Source organism: Chiloscyllium plagiosum, chromosome 27, assembly GCF_004010195.1.
Source record: "Chiloscyllium plagiosum isolate BGI_BamShark_2017 chromosome 27, ASM401019v2, whole genome shotgun sequence".
In the NCBI taxonomy this organism is placed as follows: domain Eukaryota; kingdom Metazoa; phylum Chordata; class Chondrichthyes; order Orectolobiformes; family Hemiscylliidae; genus Chiloscyllium; species Chiloscyllium plagiosum.
This window is the reverse complement of record NC_057736.1, coordinates 30,355,657-30,376,665: the sequence shown is the minus strand read 5'-3', so window position 1 is coordinate 30,376,665 and position 21,009 is coordinate 30,355,657. Positions and strand designations below refer to the sequence as shown.

At 42.1% G+C, this 21,009-nt stretch overlaps 1 protein-coding gene across 2 annotated transcripts; it reads right to left on the bottom strand.

The window, feature by feature from the left end:
• Positions 1-2,396: 2,396 nt before the first annotated feature.
• Positions 2,397-20,643, bottom strand: LOC122563711 (interferon alpha-inducible protein 27-like protein 2A). 2 transcript variants are annotated; one of them, XM_043717827.1, is made up of 6 exons: positions 20,168-20,643; positions 11,314-11,438; positions 8,515-8,541; positions 5,722-5,757; positions 4,526-4,687; positions 2,397-3,183 (listed from the first exon to the last, which is right to left on the bottom strand). In XM_043717827.1, the coding sequence occupies exons 2-6, from the start codon at positions 11,363-11,365 to the stop codon at positions 3,077-3,079; spliced, it is 384 nt and encodes a 127-aa protein (XP_043573762.1). In that variant the 5' UTR covers positions 11,366-11,438; positions 20,168-20,643; the 3' UTR covers positions 2,397-3,076. The 2 variants fall into 2 exon arrangements, with proteins under 2 accessions (XP_043573762.1, XP_043573763.1); XM_043717828.1 differs by lacking the exon at positions 8,515-8,541.
• Positions 20,644-21,009: the final 366 nt, after the last annotated feature.

Sequence of the window (21,009 nt, the reverse complement as noted above, 5' to 3'; positions counted from 1 at the left end):
AGATGATGGTGTGCACCGAAAGCAACCTGGCAGAAGCATGCAAACCTTGAGCTCCAAAGTAGAGTCAAAGTGCTGAATTGTTTAACTTGGTCCAAGAGCAAGCTTGAAGATGTATTGAGCCTGGTGGCTTGCTGATGCTGACTAATGTGGACAGTCGAGAAAGCTGGTGGGTATTGAGCATGCACGGACATGGTATCGATGACAGAGTTGGATGATAGACGGGACAATCTTTGAGCTGCAGCCACCAAGTACCTGCTGGGACCAACATCAGAAATTTGCGAGTCTAGTTTCTCAGGGAATGAGAGGAGAATTGGAAGTGGTGTACAAATAAGGTGAGAAGGTATTAACTAGATGGAAGTACATGGAAATATGACAGTCATCTTTCAGAAGTGAGATTCTGAAGTTGTCACAAAGCTTAAGGGGAGATTCCATTGGATTCACTATGTTTTCCCAGACTTACCATTTTCCACATCCTCAAGGAAGTGAAAATTCCACCCATGAATTGGCAGAAAATCCACCTGAGTATTAAAACAACTGTAATATTTCCAAATCTATGTATAATAGGAGTAACCGAACTCAGGTAAATTTGGATAAAACGGAAACTCAGAGAAATCTACTACAACTCCAGTTTAATGATCCAGAAAAATAGTTGTGAATGTTTTGTGTCATAAACTTTTGGATGAAGCTGCATGCTGTTCAACCTAATGTTGGAGTTTGAGTCAAACTGCTGCATTGAATCTTCCACACTGTGGTATAATCCCAATAAATGTTGTTACTGGACAAAACAGATCCCAGACTCTGGAAATCTGATTTGATAGATCATGGTTGCTTTTATTTTGCAAAGTCTTTCACTGAAACACAAGCATGCAATGTTATAGGTTTTGTTTTAACAGTAAGACAGAGGTGTATCACTCAAAAGAAATGAAGATAAATCAAGCTATTTCAAATTTTTAAAAATTCATTCGTGCAATGTGGACATTGCTGTCTGGGCCAGCATGTATGACTTCCTTAGATAGCCTTGAGAACATGGAGGTAAGCTGCCTTCTTGATCCTGCTGCAGTCCATTAAGTGTAGGTAGCTCCTCAATGCCTTAGGAGGGGTGGGGGAAGGGGGATGCAGGGGGCGGGGGAGTTCCAGACTTTTGGCCCAGTGACTGGGCTAGGAAGGTACTGTCTATAGATCCTTAATGAATTTCTGCAGTGCATTGTGTGGATGGTACATGGTGTGAGCTGGAAAATATTTGGCTGGCTCACATTCATTGGGCTGAAGGGCCTTTCTCTGTGTGTGGACCATGAGGTTTACATTTGCTGTTATTCTAAGTGAATACTATAAAAAGCAATATTTCTAAAAATAAATGTAAACTTTACAGTACCTGTGTGTGAAATCATGACCTCCAATTTCTTGCAATACCTTAAATATTACCTGACGTATATCGGAGTAGCTTGTCAACTTGAACTTCAATTGATCTCAATAGGAACAGCTTCACACTCGTTACTGTGCAGAATAAAGATAGCAAACTGAAAGGACTTGCTGGGTTATAATACTCAATGGGTTTAGCACAGTCAACTCTGGTATTTGGGATTAAGATTTGGCATTTTCTTGGTTACAGAATAACATTAAAAATTCTAACCACGAGTGAGCTGGAAGACACTGGATATAAATATTTACTTGAGGCCTCAGTGAACAAAAGGCTATAAAGTAGTAAGAAGCATTGTTTCACTTAGTGAAATACTCATTCATATTTCTACTCCCAACTACTGCAGTTAAATGCTGCCATGAGTTGCTTGCATCTGCTGGAAAAAATGCTGGAAAAATGATGCCTCCAGATGGTAAAATTTCTGAATGGAAGCGGCCATGAGGTTTAAAATTGTTTGTCAAGTAGAATGCAGTAACCACAGCTTGCACTTATACAGCATCTTTTAACTTTGGAAAACATCGCACAGAGTTTCATTGAGGTGTCGTCAGAGCCAAAGAAAGAAATTTTAAGAGTGGGGTCCAAGCTCTTGGTCAGCATGCTGGGTTCAAAGGGAAAATTGAATCCCAAAACAAGTGTTATGTTAATTATCATTTGATAGATGTTTAGCTCCACAAGTAGACTATTTGATTATTGTGATATTAAGTGTAACACCATCTCAGATTTTATTTTGTAGAGGCAATGCATACTTTTACCACCTCAAATCATTCTGACATATCACAGAAACTGAGTTTCCAAGACTTGTGTGTCAGCCATGAGATGTGCATTTTGAGATGCATGCTTCATTTGTCAAATATCCCTGCATCTCAACAAAAATATTATTTTCATATGAGACTCTTGAAAGTCCAGTTATATCCCTACATGTTACAAAAATGCTATTGGAAGTTTGGGGATATATGACAAAAAGATCATCAATGACTGGTATTTTTATAACACCTTTAATGTAACAAACCATCCCAAATGGCTTTACAAGAGCATGGTCAGACCTCATTTGATACATAAGAGGAGACATTGCGACAGATGGATCTTGTGACATTTTGAAGATAACCTTAAAATACCCTAGGAGAAAGTGAGGACTGCAGATGCTGGAGACCAGAGTCGAAAAATGTGGTGCTGGAAAAACACAGCAGGCCAAGCAGCATCCGAGGAGCAGGAGAATCGACGTTTCGGGCATAAGCCCTACCCTTACTCCAGACAGACAAAGTTCATTCTTGCAGTGAACTGCAGTGGCACTGGTATTACATTCAGCATGACACTTTCAGCATCACAGACACTTGTCATTTCTATTTAATGTAGTCAGCAATCTGAATGTTTTCATTTACTCTATGACCAGCTGCAGAACGACAACATCTGAAGGTTTTTTAATCCACTTCTAATTGAGAAATAGCTAACAGGGCATCAAAATAGCAGAAAGAGAATAGAAACATCCATACTAAAATTAAAAGTATTTCAAAGTTATTAATTTATAGTCAGCAGAAAATAGCAGAAAATACTTCATTGCTTATTATCTTCTTATAGTATATGATTATTTCAGTCCTTCATCTAATAGATAAATCCTCACTAATTCCTTCTAAGTATCTACTTTAAAACAGCTCATGGGCTTTAGGGCTCATCTTCAGAACCCTGAAAAACTGCTTTTGCTACATAACCACCCAAGCCACCGACACTTCCTATGACAGCAGCACCAGCAGTAGAGATTCCAGCAGCTCCTGTATGGGTTAACAAAAGATCATTACATTAATCTTTACCATGTTTAACATATATCAATATCACTGCCTCCCTCCCCACACTGATCATGCTGTGCTGTGAACCATTCTGCACAGGGAAGCATTATATTCCAGGTCTCCGATCCTGATCGTGTAAAAGCTGTTGAACAGTTGATATAAATTGGTTCTCCACCGATTCAAAAAGAACAAGTAAGTGGGTGCAAAACTGTTCATTTGTCATTTTACAATACACAGTTCTAGAAGTTCTTTCAAAATATAAATGATAGAGGACATCTTTTTCTAATTGCTTCATTGATGAGTTTCACTCCAACATAAATATTGGGTTTTTATTATTTTGATACCCATTTGGACTACATTCAGTAATACATTCAGCAAGTATAATCTCCCTCTGCTCTCATGAAGACTGATAGCCTTGTGTTTGAAAAATCACAGAACCGTGACTCAACTCAAAAATCTTTTCTTCATGTACATTTGGAGAGATGAATTAAAGCTTTTTTTAAAAAAACACTTGTTGAACGTGGGCACTGCTGTCTGGCCAGCATTTTTTGCCTGTCCCTAGTTGCCCTTGAGAAGGTGGTGGTAAGCTTTTCTCTTGAACCAGTTAATTGAGTGCTCTAGGTAGACCCACAATGCCCTACGGGAAGGAATTCCAGGATTTTGACCCAGCAACACTGAAGGAAAGGTGACATATTTCCAAATCAGGATGGTGAGTGGTTTGGAGAGGAATTTGCAGGGGGTAGTGTTCCCATATATCTGCTGCCCTTGTCCTTCTGACTGGAAGTTGTCATGGGTTTGGAAGATGTTGTCTAAGGATCTTTGGCGAATTTCTGCAGTGCATCTTGTTGCTACGATGTGTCTCTGGTGTCAGAGAGCGTGGATGCTTGTGGATATTGTGTCAATCAAGTAGGCTGCTTTGTCCTGTGTAGTGTCATAAGTTCTCGAGTCTTGTTGGAATTGCACCCATCTAGGCAAGTATTCTATCACACTCTTGACTTGGTGGACAGACTTTGGGAGTCAGGAGGTGAGTTTGTTACTGCTCTGACCTGCTCTTGTAGCCACTGTGTTCACATGGCAAGTCCAGTTGAGTTTCTTGTCAACGGTAACTCTGAGGATATTGATAGTGGGGGATTCAGTGATAGTAACACTATTGAATGTCAAGGGGTGGTGTTTGGATTGTGTCTTTTTGGAAATGGTCATTGGCTGGCATTTCTGTGGCATAAATGTTACTTGCCACTTGGTCAGCCAAGCTGCTGAACCAGTGATTATATTAACATCAATCTTTATAACTGTTCAATTAAACAAAAAAAAAAGTATGAAATCATACCAAGAGACTGGAGAGTTGCTACAATGCCGCCTGCTGCTACACCTCCTCCATTAGCGAGTGCTGCCGCAGACATCATCTGTGCTCCGAAGGATCCAGCTGCTATTCCAGCACCAGTAAATCCAGCTGCAGCAACAGCAACAGGGGCAGCAACTAATGCAGCAACTACAAAATAGAACAACCAAGCCAGGTGATAACACATCACTGCTTCAACAAATCCAGCAAAGAGATTTCCCATGTTCAATGTATTTTGCAGCCATTCAGAAAGAATAAAGACAGCCCTTTGTGTAACAGCAGCATAAGGCCACAACAGCAACAGCTTTTAAAGGACTCAACATCATGTCACATGTTTGCATTTTCAAATTCCATCAGCGAACAAGGCTATCCCACCGATTATTTCAGAATAGAATCATAATAAAGATAGAACGCAGAAAGCTTTCAAGCCATCATGCTATCACTTTGAAAGAACTGTCACATTTGGTCCCTCATTCCCATATAATGCCCATAGCCTGTAAGAACCTATTCATCTCACTTCTAACAATATATCTGGAGTCAACTTCCACACTTTTTCAGGTTCCATGTTCCAGATTCAAATGTTACAAATGTAACACCATCTCTCCTCATCTCTGTGATCTTTTCCAATTATGTTCTATCAATGATTCCCAGTTATTAGCTCAGTTGTTTTGCTTTAACTACCCTCTACGTGTTTTGAGAGACTTATTGACTAATTATCTTGTCGACTTGCTCTGTCTCCTTCATGATTTTGAGTATGCCAACATCAAAGTTTCTCCACTCGCAGTCTCAGTTTAGCTTGACAATTTAGTGTTATGCTGAAGGTGTGCTGAGTTGTCAGTGGTGCGATTTTTAAAATTTGCTCATGAGATGAGGGTGTCTTTATTGTCTGTCCCTAGTTGCCCTTGAGAAGTTGATGGTGAGCTGCTGCCTTGAACTGCAGAGGAGACAGAAATCAAGGTGCCCACCATTTGTTGGCATTAAATGAAGAACAGCATGCTTTTCTGGGCAAATGTTCAAGAAACATCACTGAAAACAACATTATCTACTCTTGTGGAATCTTCCCATGCCCAGATTGGTTCCCCACATAACAGCAGTGTGTAGATATATATTCAACTATTTCGGAAGCATCTTTGGATATTCTGAGAAGCTGTTAAGGGAGAGTATGAAAGCAGGTTGTTCTTTACCCGCTCCTCCTGCAATCCAGGCAGCCGTTGACCAATCTGTAATTACATGGAGAAAAAACAAACATTACAAAAGCTTTAGAAAGTGAGAAATGCTATAATTTGATATCAGTAATGAAGTAAAACAGTCAAGTTAAATACCAAACATCACTTTATCAGTTTGTGCATTGCACAGACATATTCTTCTCAGTGTGAGGGCTAAGAATGTCAGGGGTATATTAACATTCAAAACTACAAGCTCAAAACCCAGATATATGGCACTGCTTCCACAGAGTTGCAATGTCCATTAAATAGTCACCTGTTCCAAAGCAAGGAACTCAGTTTTCCCTAACTTCAACCTGATTGGACAGAAAAAGAATAACTTTGAACTTGTTTGAGACTCAATGCTGGATAATAACAGTATGGTCTTCTCCACTTGGGGAGCTTTCATTGATGAGGTGAGGTGATGGGGAGTTTGGGAGGTGGTGTTCAGGATTGCAGACAGAGCCCCATAGAGTATATTCAATGCAGGATTAAGGTACTTTGTTTACCAAGTGCCAGGCTACCCCTATCGAGTTCTCATACAGCTGGGGGCAGTGTTAAAGTAAGTTTACTAACTTCATGAAAACGAGTCACTCAAACTGAACTAGCACCTCTGTTTCTCACTTGCCAGATGATGCCAGAAATGCTGAAAGAAAATGACCCATTGCAGCATTTTTCTTCAAATCATGTCTACTCAGCCACCAGCATCCACAAATCTATAAAGAATGTTTTGCTAAAAACAGAAAATGCTGAAAGCTTTTCCAGCATTTCCTGTTTTTAGCAAAACATACTTTCTGGATTGGTGGATGTTGGTGGCTGAGCAGACGTGATTTGAAGAAAAATGCTGCAATGGGTCATTTTCTATCTGAACCATGAGAATAAACATAACTGGAATATCCAAATGGCACTATCCCAGTGCAGTAGACAATGCTGGGAAAAAAGTGAGAAAGTACTCCACATCCTCAGCCCTGCTTACTCTCCATTACACATGGAAAAGACAGATTGTTTAAGGAAAAGCAAGATGTCCCTCTCCACAATATAAATAATAACGTTAGCTTTCTGGACTACACTGGGCCCCACAGCCACAGACAGTAAAGTAGTAAATGTATCTGACCAATAGGATGGGGATAGGTGGGGGGAAAAAAAATCAGGATTGCATGACTCACTTGATGATGAGCTAGTACCTGAAAAAGGATGTAATTAATAACAGGATGAGAACATTTTGTGTTTTTTAAATAGCTTTATTTCACTCACCCAGTCTGATTTCATATTTTGCTATATTGAGTCCGAAAATGCCTTCTTGCATTTATATAGCATCTTATTACATTTTTTTTTAGATTAGATCACTTACAGTGTGGAAACAGGCCCTTCGGCCCAACAAGTCCACACCGACCAGCCGAAGCGCACCCACCCAGATCCATTCCCCTACATTTACCCCTGCACCTAACACTACAGGTAATTTAGCGTGGCCAATTCACCTAACCTGCACATTTTTGGAGTGTGGGAGGAAACCGGAGCACCCAGAGGAAACCCACGCAGACACGGGGAGAATGTGCAACCTCCACACAGTCGGTCGCCTGAGGCGGGAATTGAACCCGGGTCTCTGGCGCTGTGAGGCAGCAGTGCTAACCACTGTGCCACCGTGCCGCCCACTTCATCTTCAGAATGACCCGAAGTATTTTGCAAACAGTGGATTACTTTGTAATTGCAACAGTATTTGTGTAACTTTCAGTTTAATGGACCAGAGTTTCCACGGAGTGGAAATAACAAAAGAAAAAAACTGGGCGTTTCTGACAGGATACCACTGTTATGTTCTGTAATTTAAAAGGTGCAAAATCACAGAGAGACCCCTTGTCAACCCCTGTTGAATGTTAAGTACTTAAATACATGGTTAGGATGTCAGATGGATAGTGGGTACGGTGCCAGGTAGCCAGTGTACCAGTAGATACAGTACCAAGTATGTATGTGTGGAAGATGTCAGGAAGGTAGGATGGCAAGTGGGTGTAGACTGAGAGTGATCAAGTGTTCAGATTAGGGTTGAGAGTTGCCTGCTCCAGTGAGGGGTATCTGGTCCAGGAAGCAATCAGGTCTAACAGCAGGGCAGGAGAGGGTAGTGTACAGGCAGATCATGTCCAAAGCAGGGGAACAGTGGGTGGTGGGTCAGGGAAGGTGCACAGTAGTCCATGGATCAGAGGAAGCAGCAGCAAGAAGGTACAGTCCAGGTAATAGGCATTTAGATGCTAGGGAAGGCAAAGCAGGTCCATATTGGGGTTAAGGGGTGAGCTGGTGGAGTGAGGGTGTCTGATGTTTGGGGGTGAGAGGGTAATGTCAGTTCAGAATTTATGGGTCCATAGGAAGTATAATGGGGAGTATTAGGTAATTATGGAGTCAGCTGAATACTGACATAAGAATTAGACTAGGTATTTAATAGTCTAACATTTCTAAGTAATTATTTACTCAACTTAATCAGACTTGATTTCTGACTTCAATAGACACTTTTACAAGGTTCTAAGCATCAAGGAGTTGTGTGTTGGAAAATTCAATTTTCTATGCTAGTCTTTTAGAGTTTGCTACTATGGGGATTCTACAGAGGCCTGATGCACAACTCCAACTATACTGGAAATGTGACTGTCATGCCATTGGAAAATCCAGATGAATATACAGAGTGAAAGGGATGTCTCTCCATTCTGACACTTTTGTAAAACATGATGATAAAAATGAATAAATTGCATTTTAAAGCAATACACTGTCTCCGATGTGTTTAATCAGGATTACCTGTCTCATCTGATGATGAGCTTGAAACTGTAAGAGATATAATTAATAACAGTATGAGAATATTTTCTTTTCATCTTTAAAAAAAATTTTGATACACATACACAGTATCATATCATAGTCAGAGAATACAACTGTACATTTATACAGCATCTCATCATATCTTCAGAATGACACAAAGCATTTTGCAACCAATGAATTACATTGTAAATGTACAGATATTTATAGAAATACGTGAGACATGCAGGAAATCAGGCTAGATTTTTTTTTAAGGTGTTCTCTTGTAGTGCAGAACTGATGAAAAAAGGCAAACCATGGCCACTTTTCACAGACAGTAGCTGACACGCTCTGAAATTTGATAGTCGAGAATCAAAGATAGCCACTGACAGCTGCTTACCTGTTAAGTACTTCAGGTAAGTGTGAGCTTAGGATGTCATATGGGTAGTGGGTAGGGTGACCAAGTAGTTTGGTTGTCAGTGGGATAAGGTGTAATGAGGGTTAAGGCACCAGATGAATAAGGAGTGGGGTGCTGGTGGTTGGTTTGCCAAGCAGGTATGGCATAGGATTCAAAATGGGTAAACGCCAAGTAAATAATGCAGCGCTTAAGGTAGGTAGAGGTGATTTGCTCCAGTGAAGGGCTGCAGAGGGCAATTATTTGATTGCAGAAATGGTCAGGTCTAGTGGTAGAGAGTCTAGTCATAAGTGGTGGGTGGGGCAGTAGGTAGCAGCACGGGCATATCCTATCCAGAGTTGGGTAGGAGCTATCAGTGGGTCTACAGAGGGGGAAGGGTGATGAAGTTGTACGTCTGGAGCAAGGAAAGGGCAGCAGCTGGTCCAGAGTGGGAGAAGGGCTGAGCAGGCCCCGAGTATGGCAGGGCTGGCAGATTCTGGCGAGAGAGGGTGATGGCAGAGTCTGAGCGTTATTGTGTAGGGGGATAGTTAGGGGTTGGCGAGCTAATTAATGGGTCCATTGAATGTCTACTCAGGAATGAGACTAGGCTAAATGAGAATAGTCTAACTTTTTCTGAGTAATTATTTACATAACTCCATTTGAATACCCTAAATTATTTGGTTCAAATTGATAAATTTGAGAGGTTCTCAGCAGAGAGGAACTGTCCAATGAAAAGTTTAACTTCCTGAGCAGTTCCTTTGGAATCTGCAATGATCAGGGTTCTGCAGGGTCCGCATGTGCAATTCTGATCAACAGTGGAATAATGACTGTCTGACCATTGGCAAGATGGAGGAGTCTCCACTATAAACTTTGTATAATCTCACAATTAATCCAAATAAAATACACTTTAAATTATATTATTGTATCATCTCTTATGTATTGAATCATTGTAAATCCCAAAAGGAATGATCTGTGATTTCCTCTGCACTTTATAACTGTATCGATGAAGCAACTGTGTTCTAATTCTATGCTTTTCAAAGTAGCATGAGAAAACTTTGATAGTGCATTTCATTCTTTGCTTTCCAAATCCCAGCTAATTGTGTCTTGTCAATTATTCCTGTCTGCTGCCTACCCCTCATAAACAATATGCTGTTCCAAGTTGATCACGCTGATAAATCCTGAACTTTCTGTTCTCATAACATCTGAGTCAATTGGTAGAAATTCCAAATGAATTTTTTTCAATGGCAATTCAGCTTTAACAATTCTTTCTTGACAGTCAAGAGTGTTTCTTTCTCCCCACTTTCTGATGACTGAGAATTCTCCTTTCCATCACAATCACATTTGGACAGGATAGTGGTGAAGGTGGTTTGGTACACTTGCTTTCATTGAAGTTGGAATGCTATGATGAGGCTGTACAAGACATTGGTGAGACCAATTTTGAAATACTGCATTCAATTCTGATTGCCCTGCAGTGGGAAGGTTGTTGTTAAACTTGAAAGGGTGCAGAAAAAATTTATAAGGGTATTGCCAGGGCTGGAAAGTTTGAGTCATAAGGAAAGGCTGGATTGGCTGGTGGTTTTCTCCCCTTGAGTGTAGGAGGTTGAGGAATGACCTTATAGAGGTTTATAAAAACATGAGGGGCATGGACAAAATGTCTTTTTCCCAGGAAAGGAGTGTCTAAAAATAAAAGGCCAGAGGTTGAAGGTGAGAGGGGCAAGATTTAAAAGGGACCTGAGGGCTAACCTTTCCACACAAAAAGGGTGGAGGACATATGGAATGAGCTGACAGAGGAAGTGTTGAAGGCAGATAAAATTGCAACATTTAAAAGACATTTGGATAGGTACATGAATAGGAAAGATTTACAGAGATATGGACCAAATGCAGGCAAATGGGACTAGCAAAGTTTGGCATCCCTGCTCAACTTGAATGAGTTGGATGGAAGGGTCTGTTACTGTGCTATATGACTCTATGACTCAATCCATTATCCTGTTAGCGTTGTCACGGACTGATCCATTGGACTTCTCTTTCTCTAACTTGGATCTTTGATGTAATTACCAAAGAAATTCCACCCTTACTCCACTCTGTTCCAAATGTGCAACTGATGTATAGTTCTCTCCTCATCATGTCGATGATGTGGAATGCCTGGAATCAAAGCAAGAAACTAGTGCCATATTTACTTCCTTCTTTAGCACTCTGAAATCCAAAGTTTAAGTTATCTCCTCAGAATTTACAAGCTTCTTTGTTCAATCTATTCTCAAATAACTGAAGGGCATTATTGCTCACTTGTTTCCGAACAATGAGTTATTTTTCTTTTTGAAAAGTGTATAATTCAATACGATTGTGGGATAGTCAGGCATAACAGTGGAACTATTAAAAATCTGTCAGTATGTTCACATAAATCTACTGCTTACCTCTGTTGAAAGAAGCAGACAAGATCAATGCGCTGTAAATCAGATGAAGCATATTTCCTTGATTTTCGAGGGTGAATAATGAAAGAAATGCAGGTTCTAGTAACAGCTGGAGCACAACGATTTTCCTGCAAAGTTTAACACAAGATGTAATCTCAATTAGAAAGGCTACAAACAAAATCCTGACTCTGCCATCCTACTTTATTGGTCACAAATGTATAATAAAATGTGGAGTTGGTTCAAATGGTTTTCAGAATTTTCCAACAGTTATCTTAAGTAACTTGTAGATAAGAGGGAGCCAATGGCTGCCAGCTTACTGGACTTTTTAGAAGGCTTTCAATAAGGTTCCACATGAAATATGAGCATGTAAAGTGAAAGCACATGGGACTGGTTGTGCTGGCATGGATAGAGAATTAGTTAGCAGACAGAAAACAAAGAATAGGAATAAACCGATCTTTTTCTGATTAGTAGCGACTAGCGGGGTACCGCAGGGATCAGTGATTGGGGCCCATCTATCCGCAAGATATTTTAATGTTTAGATGAGAGAATTAAATGCAATATCTCCAAGTTTGCAGATTACAACTTATGTTGTAAGGTAAATTGTGAGAAGCATGCAGAAATGTTTCAGTGTGATTTAGACAATTTGTGGAGGAGTGCAAATGCAATGTCAATGAAGTGGATAAATGTGAGGTTATCCACTCTGGTAGCATAAACAGGAACAGCGACAGATTGGGAAAGTGAAAGAAGCAATAAAACCTGGATGCGCTTGTAAACCAGTCACTGAAAGTAAGCATACAGATGCAACAGATAGTGAAGGAGGCGAATGGTATGTTGGCCTTCACAGTGAGAGAAATACCAGTATAGGGGCAAGGATTTCTTGTTGCAATTGTACTGAGCATTGGTCAGACCATACCTGGAGTCTTGCATGTAGTTTTGGTCTCCTTATCTGAGGAAGATGTTCTGGTTATGGAGGGAGAGCAACAACATTTATCAGACTGGTTCCTGGGATGGGTATAATGTATGATGAAAGATTGGATTGAGTAGGTCTAAATTCACAAGCATTTGGAAGAATTAGATGGACGTGATGGTGGTTCTCACAGAAATCTAGACAGGGTAAATGCAGGAAGGATGTTCCTAATAACAGGGAGTCCAGAATAATGGGTCACAGTCTAAGGATATGGGATAGATGATTTCAGACTAAGGATATGAGATAGATCACTTAAACTGAGATGAGGAGAAGTGTCTTCACCTGGAGAATGGTGAGCCTACGGAATTCTGCCACAGATCGTGGTTGAGGCTTAAATCTAGAATGTTTTCAAAAAGGCATAAGATATAATTCTTAGGACCAGGGGTATGGGAAATGACCTGTCCTACCTGCCAGTCTCCCTTCCCACCTATCCACTCCACCCTCCCCTCTGACCTATCACCTCCATCCCCACCCCCATTCACCTATTGTACTCTTTGTTACCTTCTCCCCAGGCCCACTACCGCCCCCCCCGCCCGATTTATCTCTCTATCCTGGAGGCTCCCTGCCTCTATTCCTGATGAAGGGCTTTTGTTTGAAACGATTGTTCCACATATCCAACGAAGAGGCAGGCATAGCTGGGGCCCATGCGGGTGCCCATGGCTACTCCTTTCCCGCCGACCCAACCAGTACCCTTTCACTGACACCCTCCTTCGACTGACTGAACTGGTCCTCACTCTGAACAACTTCTCTTTCCAATTCTCCGACTTCCTCCAAACCAAAGGAGTAGCCATGGGCACCCGCATGGGCCCCAGCTATGCCTGCCTCTTCGTTGGATATGTGGAACAATCGTTTCAAACAAAAGCCCTTCATCAGGAATAGAGGCAGGGAGCCTCCAGGATAGAGAGATAAATCGGGCGGGGGGGGCGGTAGTGGGCCTGGGGAGAAGGTAACAAAGAGTACAATAGATGAATGGGGGTGGGGATGGAGGTGATAGGTCAGAGGGGAGGGTGGCCCCCTGTAAAAACACCATCCCATATTCCCAATTCCTTCGCCTCCGCTGCATCTGCTCCCAGGAGGGCCAATTCCAATACCGAACAACCCAGATGGCCTCCTTCTTCAAAGAACGCAATTTCCCCTCAGACGTGGTTGACGATGCTCTCCACCGCATCTCCTCCACTTCCCACTCCTCCGCCCTTGAACCCCGCACCTCCAATCGCCACCAGGACAGAACCCCACTGGTCCTCACCTACCACCCCACCAATCTCCAGATACATTGTATCATCCTTCGTCATTTCCGCCACCTCCAAACAGACCCCACCACCAAGGATATGTTTTCCTCCCCTCCCCATCAGCGTTCTGGAAAGACCACTCCCTCCGCGACTCCCTCGTCAGGTTCACACCCCCCACCAACCCAACCTCTACTCCCGGCACCTTCCCCTGCAACCGCAAGAAATGCAAAGCTTGCGCCCATACCTCCCCCCTCGCTTCCCTCCAAGGCCCCAAGGGATCCTTCCATATCCATCACAAATTCACCTGCACCTCCACACACATCATTTACTGCATCCGCTGCACCTGATGTGGCCTCCTCTACATTGGGAGACAGGCCACTTACTTGCGGAACGTTTCCGAAAACATCCTTGGGACACCCGCACCAACCAACCCAACCGCCCCGTGGCTGAACACTTTAACTCCCCCTCCCACTCCACCAAGGACATGCAGGTCCTTGGCCTCCTCCATCGCCAGAGCTGTAAATGTGTTGCTGGAAAAGCGCAGCAGGTCAGGCAGCATCCAAGGAACAGGAGAATCGACGTTTCGGGCATAAGCCCTTCTTCAGGAATCATGCCCGAAACATCGATTCTCCTGTACCTTGGATGCTGCCTGACCTGCTGCGCTTTTCCAGCAACACATTTTCAGCTCTGATCTCCAGCATCTGCAGTCCTCACTTTCTCCTCCTCCATCGCCAGACCTTGACAACAGGACGCCTGGAGGAAGAGCGCCTCATCTTCTGCCTAGGAACTCTCCAACCACAAGAGATGAATGTAGATTTCTCCAGCTTCCTCATTTCCCCTCCCCCCCACCTTATCTCAGTCCCAACCTGCCTGACCTGCTGCGCTTTTCCAGCAACACATTTTTCAGCTCTGATCTCCAGCATCTGCAGTCCTCACTTTCTCCTGAGGCTGTATAAAGCTCTGGTCAGATCACATTTGGAATATTCTTAGCAGCTTTGCTTCTATGGAAGGATGTGCTGGCATTGGAGAAGGTCCAGAGGAGGTTCACAAAAATGATTCTGGGAATGAAGAGCTTGTTATTTGAAGAGTAGTTAAGGACTCTGGGTCTGTATTCGATGGAGTTTAGAAGGATGGGGGTATCTGATGGAAACTGAAGGGACAATCTTTTAGCAATGAAATGAGAAGGAATTTCTTCAGTAAGAGGGTCATTAATCTGAGGAACTCAGTGCCACAAAGGGCTGTGGAGGTCAAGTAATTGAGTGCATTCAAGACAGAGATAGATAGGCTCTTGATTAGAAAGGGAATCTAGAGTTATGAGGAGAAGGCAGAAGAAAGGGGTTGGGAAATGTAACAGCTGTGGGTGAAAGGTGGAGTAGATTTGATAAGCCAAATGGCCTAATTCTGCTCCTATATGTTATGGTCTAATGGATACAGCTTTGAATAAAGTAATCCCACAGATACATCCCATTCTGGTGAGCCCAGGCACGATTGTTAATGTGCTAAGCTTTGGCCATAGGGTATTAGAACATTACAAGTGTCTTCTGTACCATTCCTTCAGCCATTGAATCACAATTAAACTGCCTTCACCATAGAGGGAAAATATTGCACAAGGACTCATGTTCCACGGCATTCCATGGTAGAGTATTATAATTAATCAAGCAATGAATCAGGTTGTAACACCAGTGAATCTCTGTACCTCTGAAAACATTGTCTACCCATGCAGGGCAATCTCCTTTCTAAGACTAAGACTAAGGGTGGGCATTACGAAGCACTACTCTGAAATTGAAGGTTCAGTATCTGAGATGCACCATTTGCCAAGTGCATTGATCTGCATTAGACAAATTACATGCTGTGATCCCCTAACTTGTTCTGATCCATGAACATAAGGGACATCAGGAAACTATTAGGATTCTTTAATCATTTCAGGAATTTTAATCTCAACTTCACCTCATAGGTAGAAATGCCAGATTGAGGGGAGGGCAGTACCCTGAAAACTGACAGAGTGGGGAGGATTAGGAAAAGGCATGTACAGTGGTTAGGTAACAATGGGTCTGCTTTGTCCTAGATGGTGTCAAGTATCTGGAGTGTTGTTCAAGCTTCACTTATATGGGCATACAGGGAGTATTCCACCACACTCCTGACTTGTGCCCTGACTTGGTGTCTAGATATGGGAGGAAAAGGAAGGTGTAAGCATTGAATCCAGTTTGTCAACAGGAGAGAAACCAATTGTGCTCTTGACTATTTTGTTTCAGATAGAACTCCAGGGTGATGACAACCTGGAAAATCATCACTGCAACCACCACCTAGACAGGTACACCTTGGGAGCCTCCAACACTCCACATCACCAGGAATGCAACCTCACCAATGCATCTAACCCAGGATAGGGAACAGACTATCACTGAAAGTTATCAAGTTACTGAAATTACTGGTGCACTCCAGACTTTGACCTGCCTCTTCTGTTCCTAAAAACCACAATGGATACTCACAGGGATGTGGCAATTAATCTCATATACAGCAATAATAGGGGACTGAGAAGATGGAGGTTTTGCAGCAGGAAGAAGGAAGTTCCTTCACTGGACTGTCATAACTAATACTGGGGATGGACTAATTTACCACCATTTGCTTCGAAGCCAGGATTGTAGTCACAATGTTGTTAAGAGCAATGTGTGGGCATTGTGCAGAATTGAAACCATGCTAATTAACAATGTAGTAATTTGTCCACTTGCTGGTAATAGATACCCATGGGGGAAGGTAGCCATAATTGACTTCTTGAGGAGAATTATAATTGGGAGATGCCTCCTTGGGTGGTCTTGTCGCAGGAGGACTTACAGCCCAGGGAACAGGATTAGCTCTTATGGTCATGCAAGTTGAAGGATTAGGTATAAAGGAATATAAATAAGCCTATTATGCCAGACCATCACTATAGCCACTGACTCCCAGAGCAAGGGAAGAATATGGATCATGTTGCTCAGGACACAAATGAAAATATTGATCAGATGTTTTGAAATAAGATTTGGAAGAGTGCCTCAGCATTAAGTAGATTAGATCGTCAAGATCAAATTGAAGAGAAGAGACTGATGCTTATATGGCTTATGGTGAGGGGCAGTAGAGAACACAAACAGGTTCCTGATGCTCGTGCCACAGGTCCATACCAATGGAATGTGTATAATTTGAGTGTCTGGGGATGATTTGGTCCGGATCTCAGAGAGGAGGAAGCAAGTCACAAACTAGTTATCCAACCATCTGAGCTAACCAACCCTGAAGGTACATCTATACTGCTGTGAGGAAGGGAATCCCAGAATTTTGAATCAAGAAGGAGCAGCAATAAAGTTCCAAGTCAGGATGGTGTGTGGCATGATTGTCTCCAGATATTCGCTCTACAAACTGAATAAAGGTTTCTTGTTAAATTCTTGATCCTGAAGTCTTTATTACAGAAGTAAATAACATAGACATCACATCTTCCCTCACCAGTGTCGCACACAATCACCCCAGACACACATAAATGCTACTCAGTTTTTTTTGTGACTGTTCTTTCTTCAACACATTACCATGAATTCAAGAGGTTGGTTCAATTATCTCGAAAGGAAGCCTTTTACCTTTATACAATACATTTATAGACACCAGGCATCCCAAAGTGCTGTGCAACTAATAAATGTTTCAGTGTGGGAAAGAGCAAACAGTTTGTTGCAGCAACTCTCACAAAAATCAGTACTTTTGAAAAATTCTTTCACAGAATGTGAGACTGGCTGGCCGGGCTCGTATTTATTACACTTTCCTAAACACCCTTGAGAAGGTGGTGGTAAGATTATTGAATCACTGTAATAATAGGGACGTTTATAGTAAAGTCCCCATGCCTCAGGTGAAGATGGTAAGAGGTTGAGAGAGAGAGACCTCCATGGTGACCAAAGCCACTGATCGGTGCTGTTGGCATCGCACTGAGTCACAAACTAGTCAACCAACCATCTGAGCTAATCAACCCTGAAGGTACATCTATACTGCTGTGAGGAATGGAATTCCAGAATTCTGACTCAAGAAGGAACAGCAATAAAGTTCCAAGTCAGGATGGTGTGTGGGTTGTAAGGGAACATGCAGGTGATGGTGTTCCTATGTATCTGCTGCTCTTGCCTTTCTAGGTTTGGAGGTTGTGTGTTTGCATGGAACTGTTAAAGTAGCCTTGGTGAGTTGATGAATTGGGTCTTGCCGTTGATACATTGCTGAATCTGTGCATCAGTGGTAGATAGAGTGACGACATGATTCATTTGCAAGTGGGCTTCTCTGCTCTGGATGGTGTTGAGCTTCTTCAGCATTGTTGGATCTGCACTCATCCAGGAAAGTAGAACACACTCCATCATTCTCTTGACATGTGCCTTGCAGGTGGGGGATCAGGCTGTGGGGAGCCAGGATGTGTATTCCGTGCCTCAGAATGCCCAGTCTCTGGCCTTTTCGTGAAGACGTTGTATTTAATGGCAGGTCCAGTTCAGATTCAGGTCATTGCGAAACCACCAGGATGATGTTTATGGGATTCAGGGATAGTACCCCACCAAGTCATCGTCCAACAACAGCTTCACAGTCTTTGTCGAACTGCAACTGTCACTATACCAAGACTTTCGAGATGACACTTTCTAGGTGAACTTTTATGAGAGAAATCTTTAAACAGGTTCTGGTTAGCTCTTTCACTAGCTCTGTGATGTTTATCCAATTGTTTGATGGCAAGTCAGGAATCCTTTTTGCAGGGAGTGCTTAAAAACACAATGCATCTATGAAAAATGATTGTTTCTTCCCATGGAGTTGATGATACAAAAGGGGCAAATTCTCCTTGTATAAAGATGACTTGGGTGGTACCTTGTCCCACCTCCACCTTATTCGAGTCTAGGCTTGGGACTTTCAAGGCACTGGCCGTGCCTCCTTTATGGTCAGTGCTGATGTATTTCACAGTTTGTTTTGCGGATTGACTTCGCTTACTTTTCTTGTCTCTGCTGTCTATTTCTGTTCCACTGTTTTTCTCTCCTATTGCTGGTAAAGCGTTGCAAGATTCACATTTGTCTTGGTTTGGACTTTTAAAGATTAAATGTAGATATTAGGCAGGACAGCCGAGACTTGGATATTGGAATCCTTTGTTCCTACATGAGTTCCAAGGCTGCTAGTCACATGCCTCCAGTACACATCCGTAGGCACTGAGAAAAGCGGTGTATGGTTGATCAGTTCAGACAGACGTATCAGCAGGCAACATGGAATACTCCTCATAGGCCTTTCCCACTGGCTGACCCCACATCAGGTGTGTCCAAAGCTCTACTGGCCATTGTCATTCAGCTGCCTGTTTTTCAAAGGTTGCAAAGGAAGTTTTAGAAATCAACCTCTTTGCATTTAAAGACAAACTGGGATTGCTTTAGGAAATCAAAACTTGTCATTGAAGTAAAGATTATTTAAACTAGCCTTGGATAAAGTCATATTCTCCTTAGCTGCTGTAATCTGTATCAGTTTCCCATCTCTATGGGCACAGGTGGAAAAGCTTGTGTAGTGTTAAGTGCGTTAGTTAGAGGAAAATGGAACTAGGTAGGTTACTCTTCAGAGGGTCGGTGTGGACTTGTTGGCCCGAAGGGCCTGTTTCCACACTGTAGGGAATCTAATCTAATCTAATTTAATCTAATAGCCTTACCATTTCAGCATGTGCAGTTTGAAAGACGAACGGCTTCAGGCTTAAATGACATCATGAGAACCTTAGTCTGGCCAGAAGTTAAGAACAAATTTGCATGAAATCTAAAATCCATCAATCTCAAATCAGATCACTGGAGCTAACAGTGGCTGGAGGATCTTGGGCAATGTGCCCTCTGTATCAGATTGGGCTGAACAGAGAGGAGGGAGTGTATGGGACCGTAAAGGAAAAACCAGTTGTATTAAATGAGGTGGAGGTGCTCATGTTGGACTCGGGTGGACAAAGTGACAAGTCACAGGACCCCAGGTTTATAGTCCAACAGGTTTATTTGAAACCACAAGCTTTCGCAGCGCTGCTCCTTCTTCATCCTTGAACAACACTACAACCTGGTGTCCTGTGAGTTCTGACATTGAATAAGGTAATCTCAGGTTGAAGATGCTTGCTACATGCAGAGCAGAATTTCTCAATAAGAGGATGTCAGATGACGACTGAATCTTGAAGCTGTGAAACTATGTAATGGGGAAGAAAGATTAGATACTGTGCAATTAGTGTGGGCTTTAGATATTGTGGAAATGAATGAGGCTTTCAGACTGGAGTGGCTATGCTGCCTTGCACACTTGTGCTTAATATCAAATCTTTGTTCACTTGAACCTAGCAGACTTGACAGTAATTTTGTCATCACAACAGAAACACAGCTGTAAGTGCTACACCGTATCACTCAGGAAAGCAAAAGCCATTAGCTTCAACTTCATGCGGGTAAGAGCAAATTACTATAGATACTGGAATCTATACTGAAAACAACAAAAGCTGGAGATCTTCGCGGGTCAGGCAACTTCAATGGATCAAAGTCCAATTAAGAAAAATACCATACGCAATGCATTGATGGGTTATGGATATATTGGTGTAATTCTGCTATTATTTTATCTACAGAAAAATAATGTTTCTAAAAATACATACTGTAGAAGACCGAAAGTGCCTGAAATCACTAGTACATTTCTTAGTTATTACCTGGATAGATCCTGGAATTACCGAAAGACAAACACAAGCTGGACTCAGGAGGAGTAGCTTCGTAGTGACTGAACCACGGAATATATAGCAAATTAGAGGATTCTGCTGGGTCCTAATGCTCAGTGAGTTTTACCAATTCAATTTTCAGCCCGTTTCATTTTTATACCAGATTTCAATGAAAGCTGGATTTGAGAAATCGAAACTACGACATTAGTTTCAGTTTCGTTTCCTCAGAAATGCGCTTGATTTCACTCCCAGCCCTTACTTTGTATCCAGGAGAAATTGTGTAAATATTAAAAGATGTCAGGAGGTTGGGTTGTGTTTTAAATTCTTTAACACTCAAGTTCCAAATCAATAATCCCAGTTTAAGTAAATGCCTGGCAGTTCAAATAACAGAAAGGATTATTCAAAAACTTAGATGTACAAACATTCAACAAGCGGAGAATAAACTCCACTGTGTGTGAACGGGGTGAAGGAAATTAATTTGTGTGTGTGTGAGGAGGCTGGAGCTGTTTAGAACACCAGGTTCCCATTGAGTTGTGTGGAGTTGCCCACTCCACATCAGTAGCTCACCAACCTCAGACTGGCGCAATAATAAGCAACACAGACCACCAGGTTGACAGCAAGATTACCTGGCTGGATTGTCACAAAGAGGCTGGAGGAGTAGAGTGCTGCAGAACACCAGATGATTTATTATTACAGCGTAATCCTGAGGTGTGAGGGAACTAAGATTTGCAATTCCTTGCGCAAATAGAAATACATTTTTATGACTGTGGGATATAAATGAATTAATGTTATTTCTGCAAGTATAAATTCTGATACAGAATAGGAATGAGAAAATA

Bases quoted from the DNA above. Each gene is read 5' to 3' on its own strand.
- LOC122563711 (XM_043717827.1), bottom strand. From the start codon at position 11,365: ATGCTTCATCTGATTTACAGCGCATTGATCTTGTCTGCTTCTTTCAAC. The intron at 4,688-5,721 runs GTAAAGAACAAC...TCTATTTTGTAG, and splicing joins CTGGATTGCAGGAGGAGCGG to TTGCTGCATTAGTTGCTGCC. The intron at 3,184-4,525 runs GTATGATTTCAT...TAACCCATACAG, and splicing joins AGCAACTCTCCAGTCTCTTG to GAGCTGCTGGAATCTCTACT.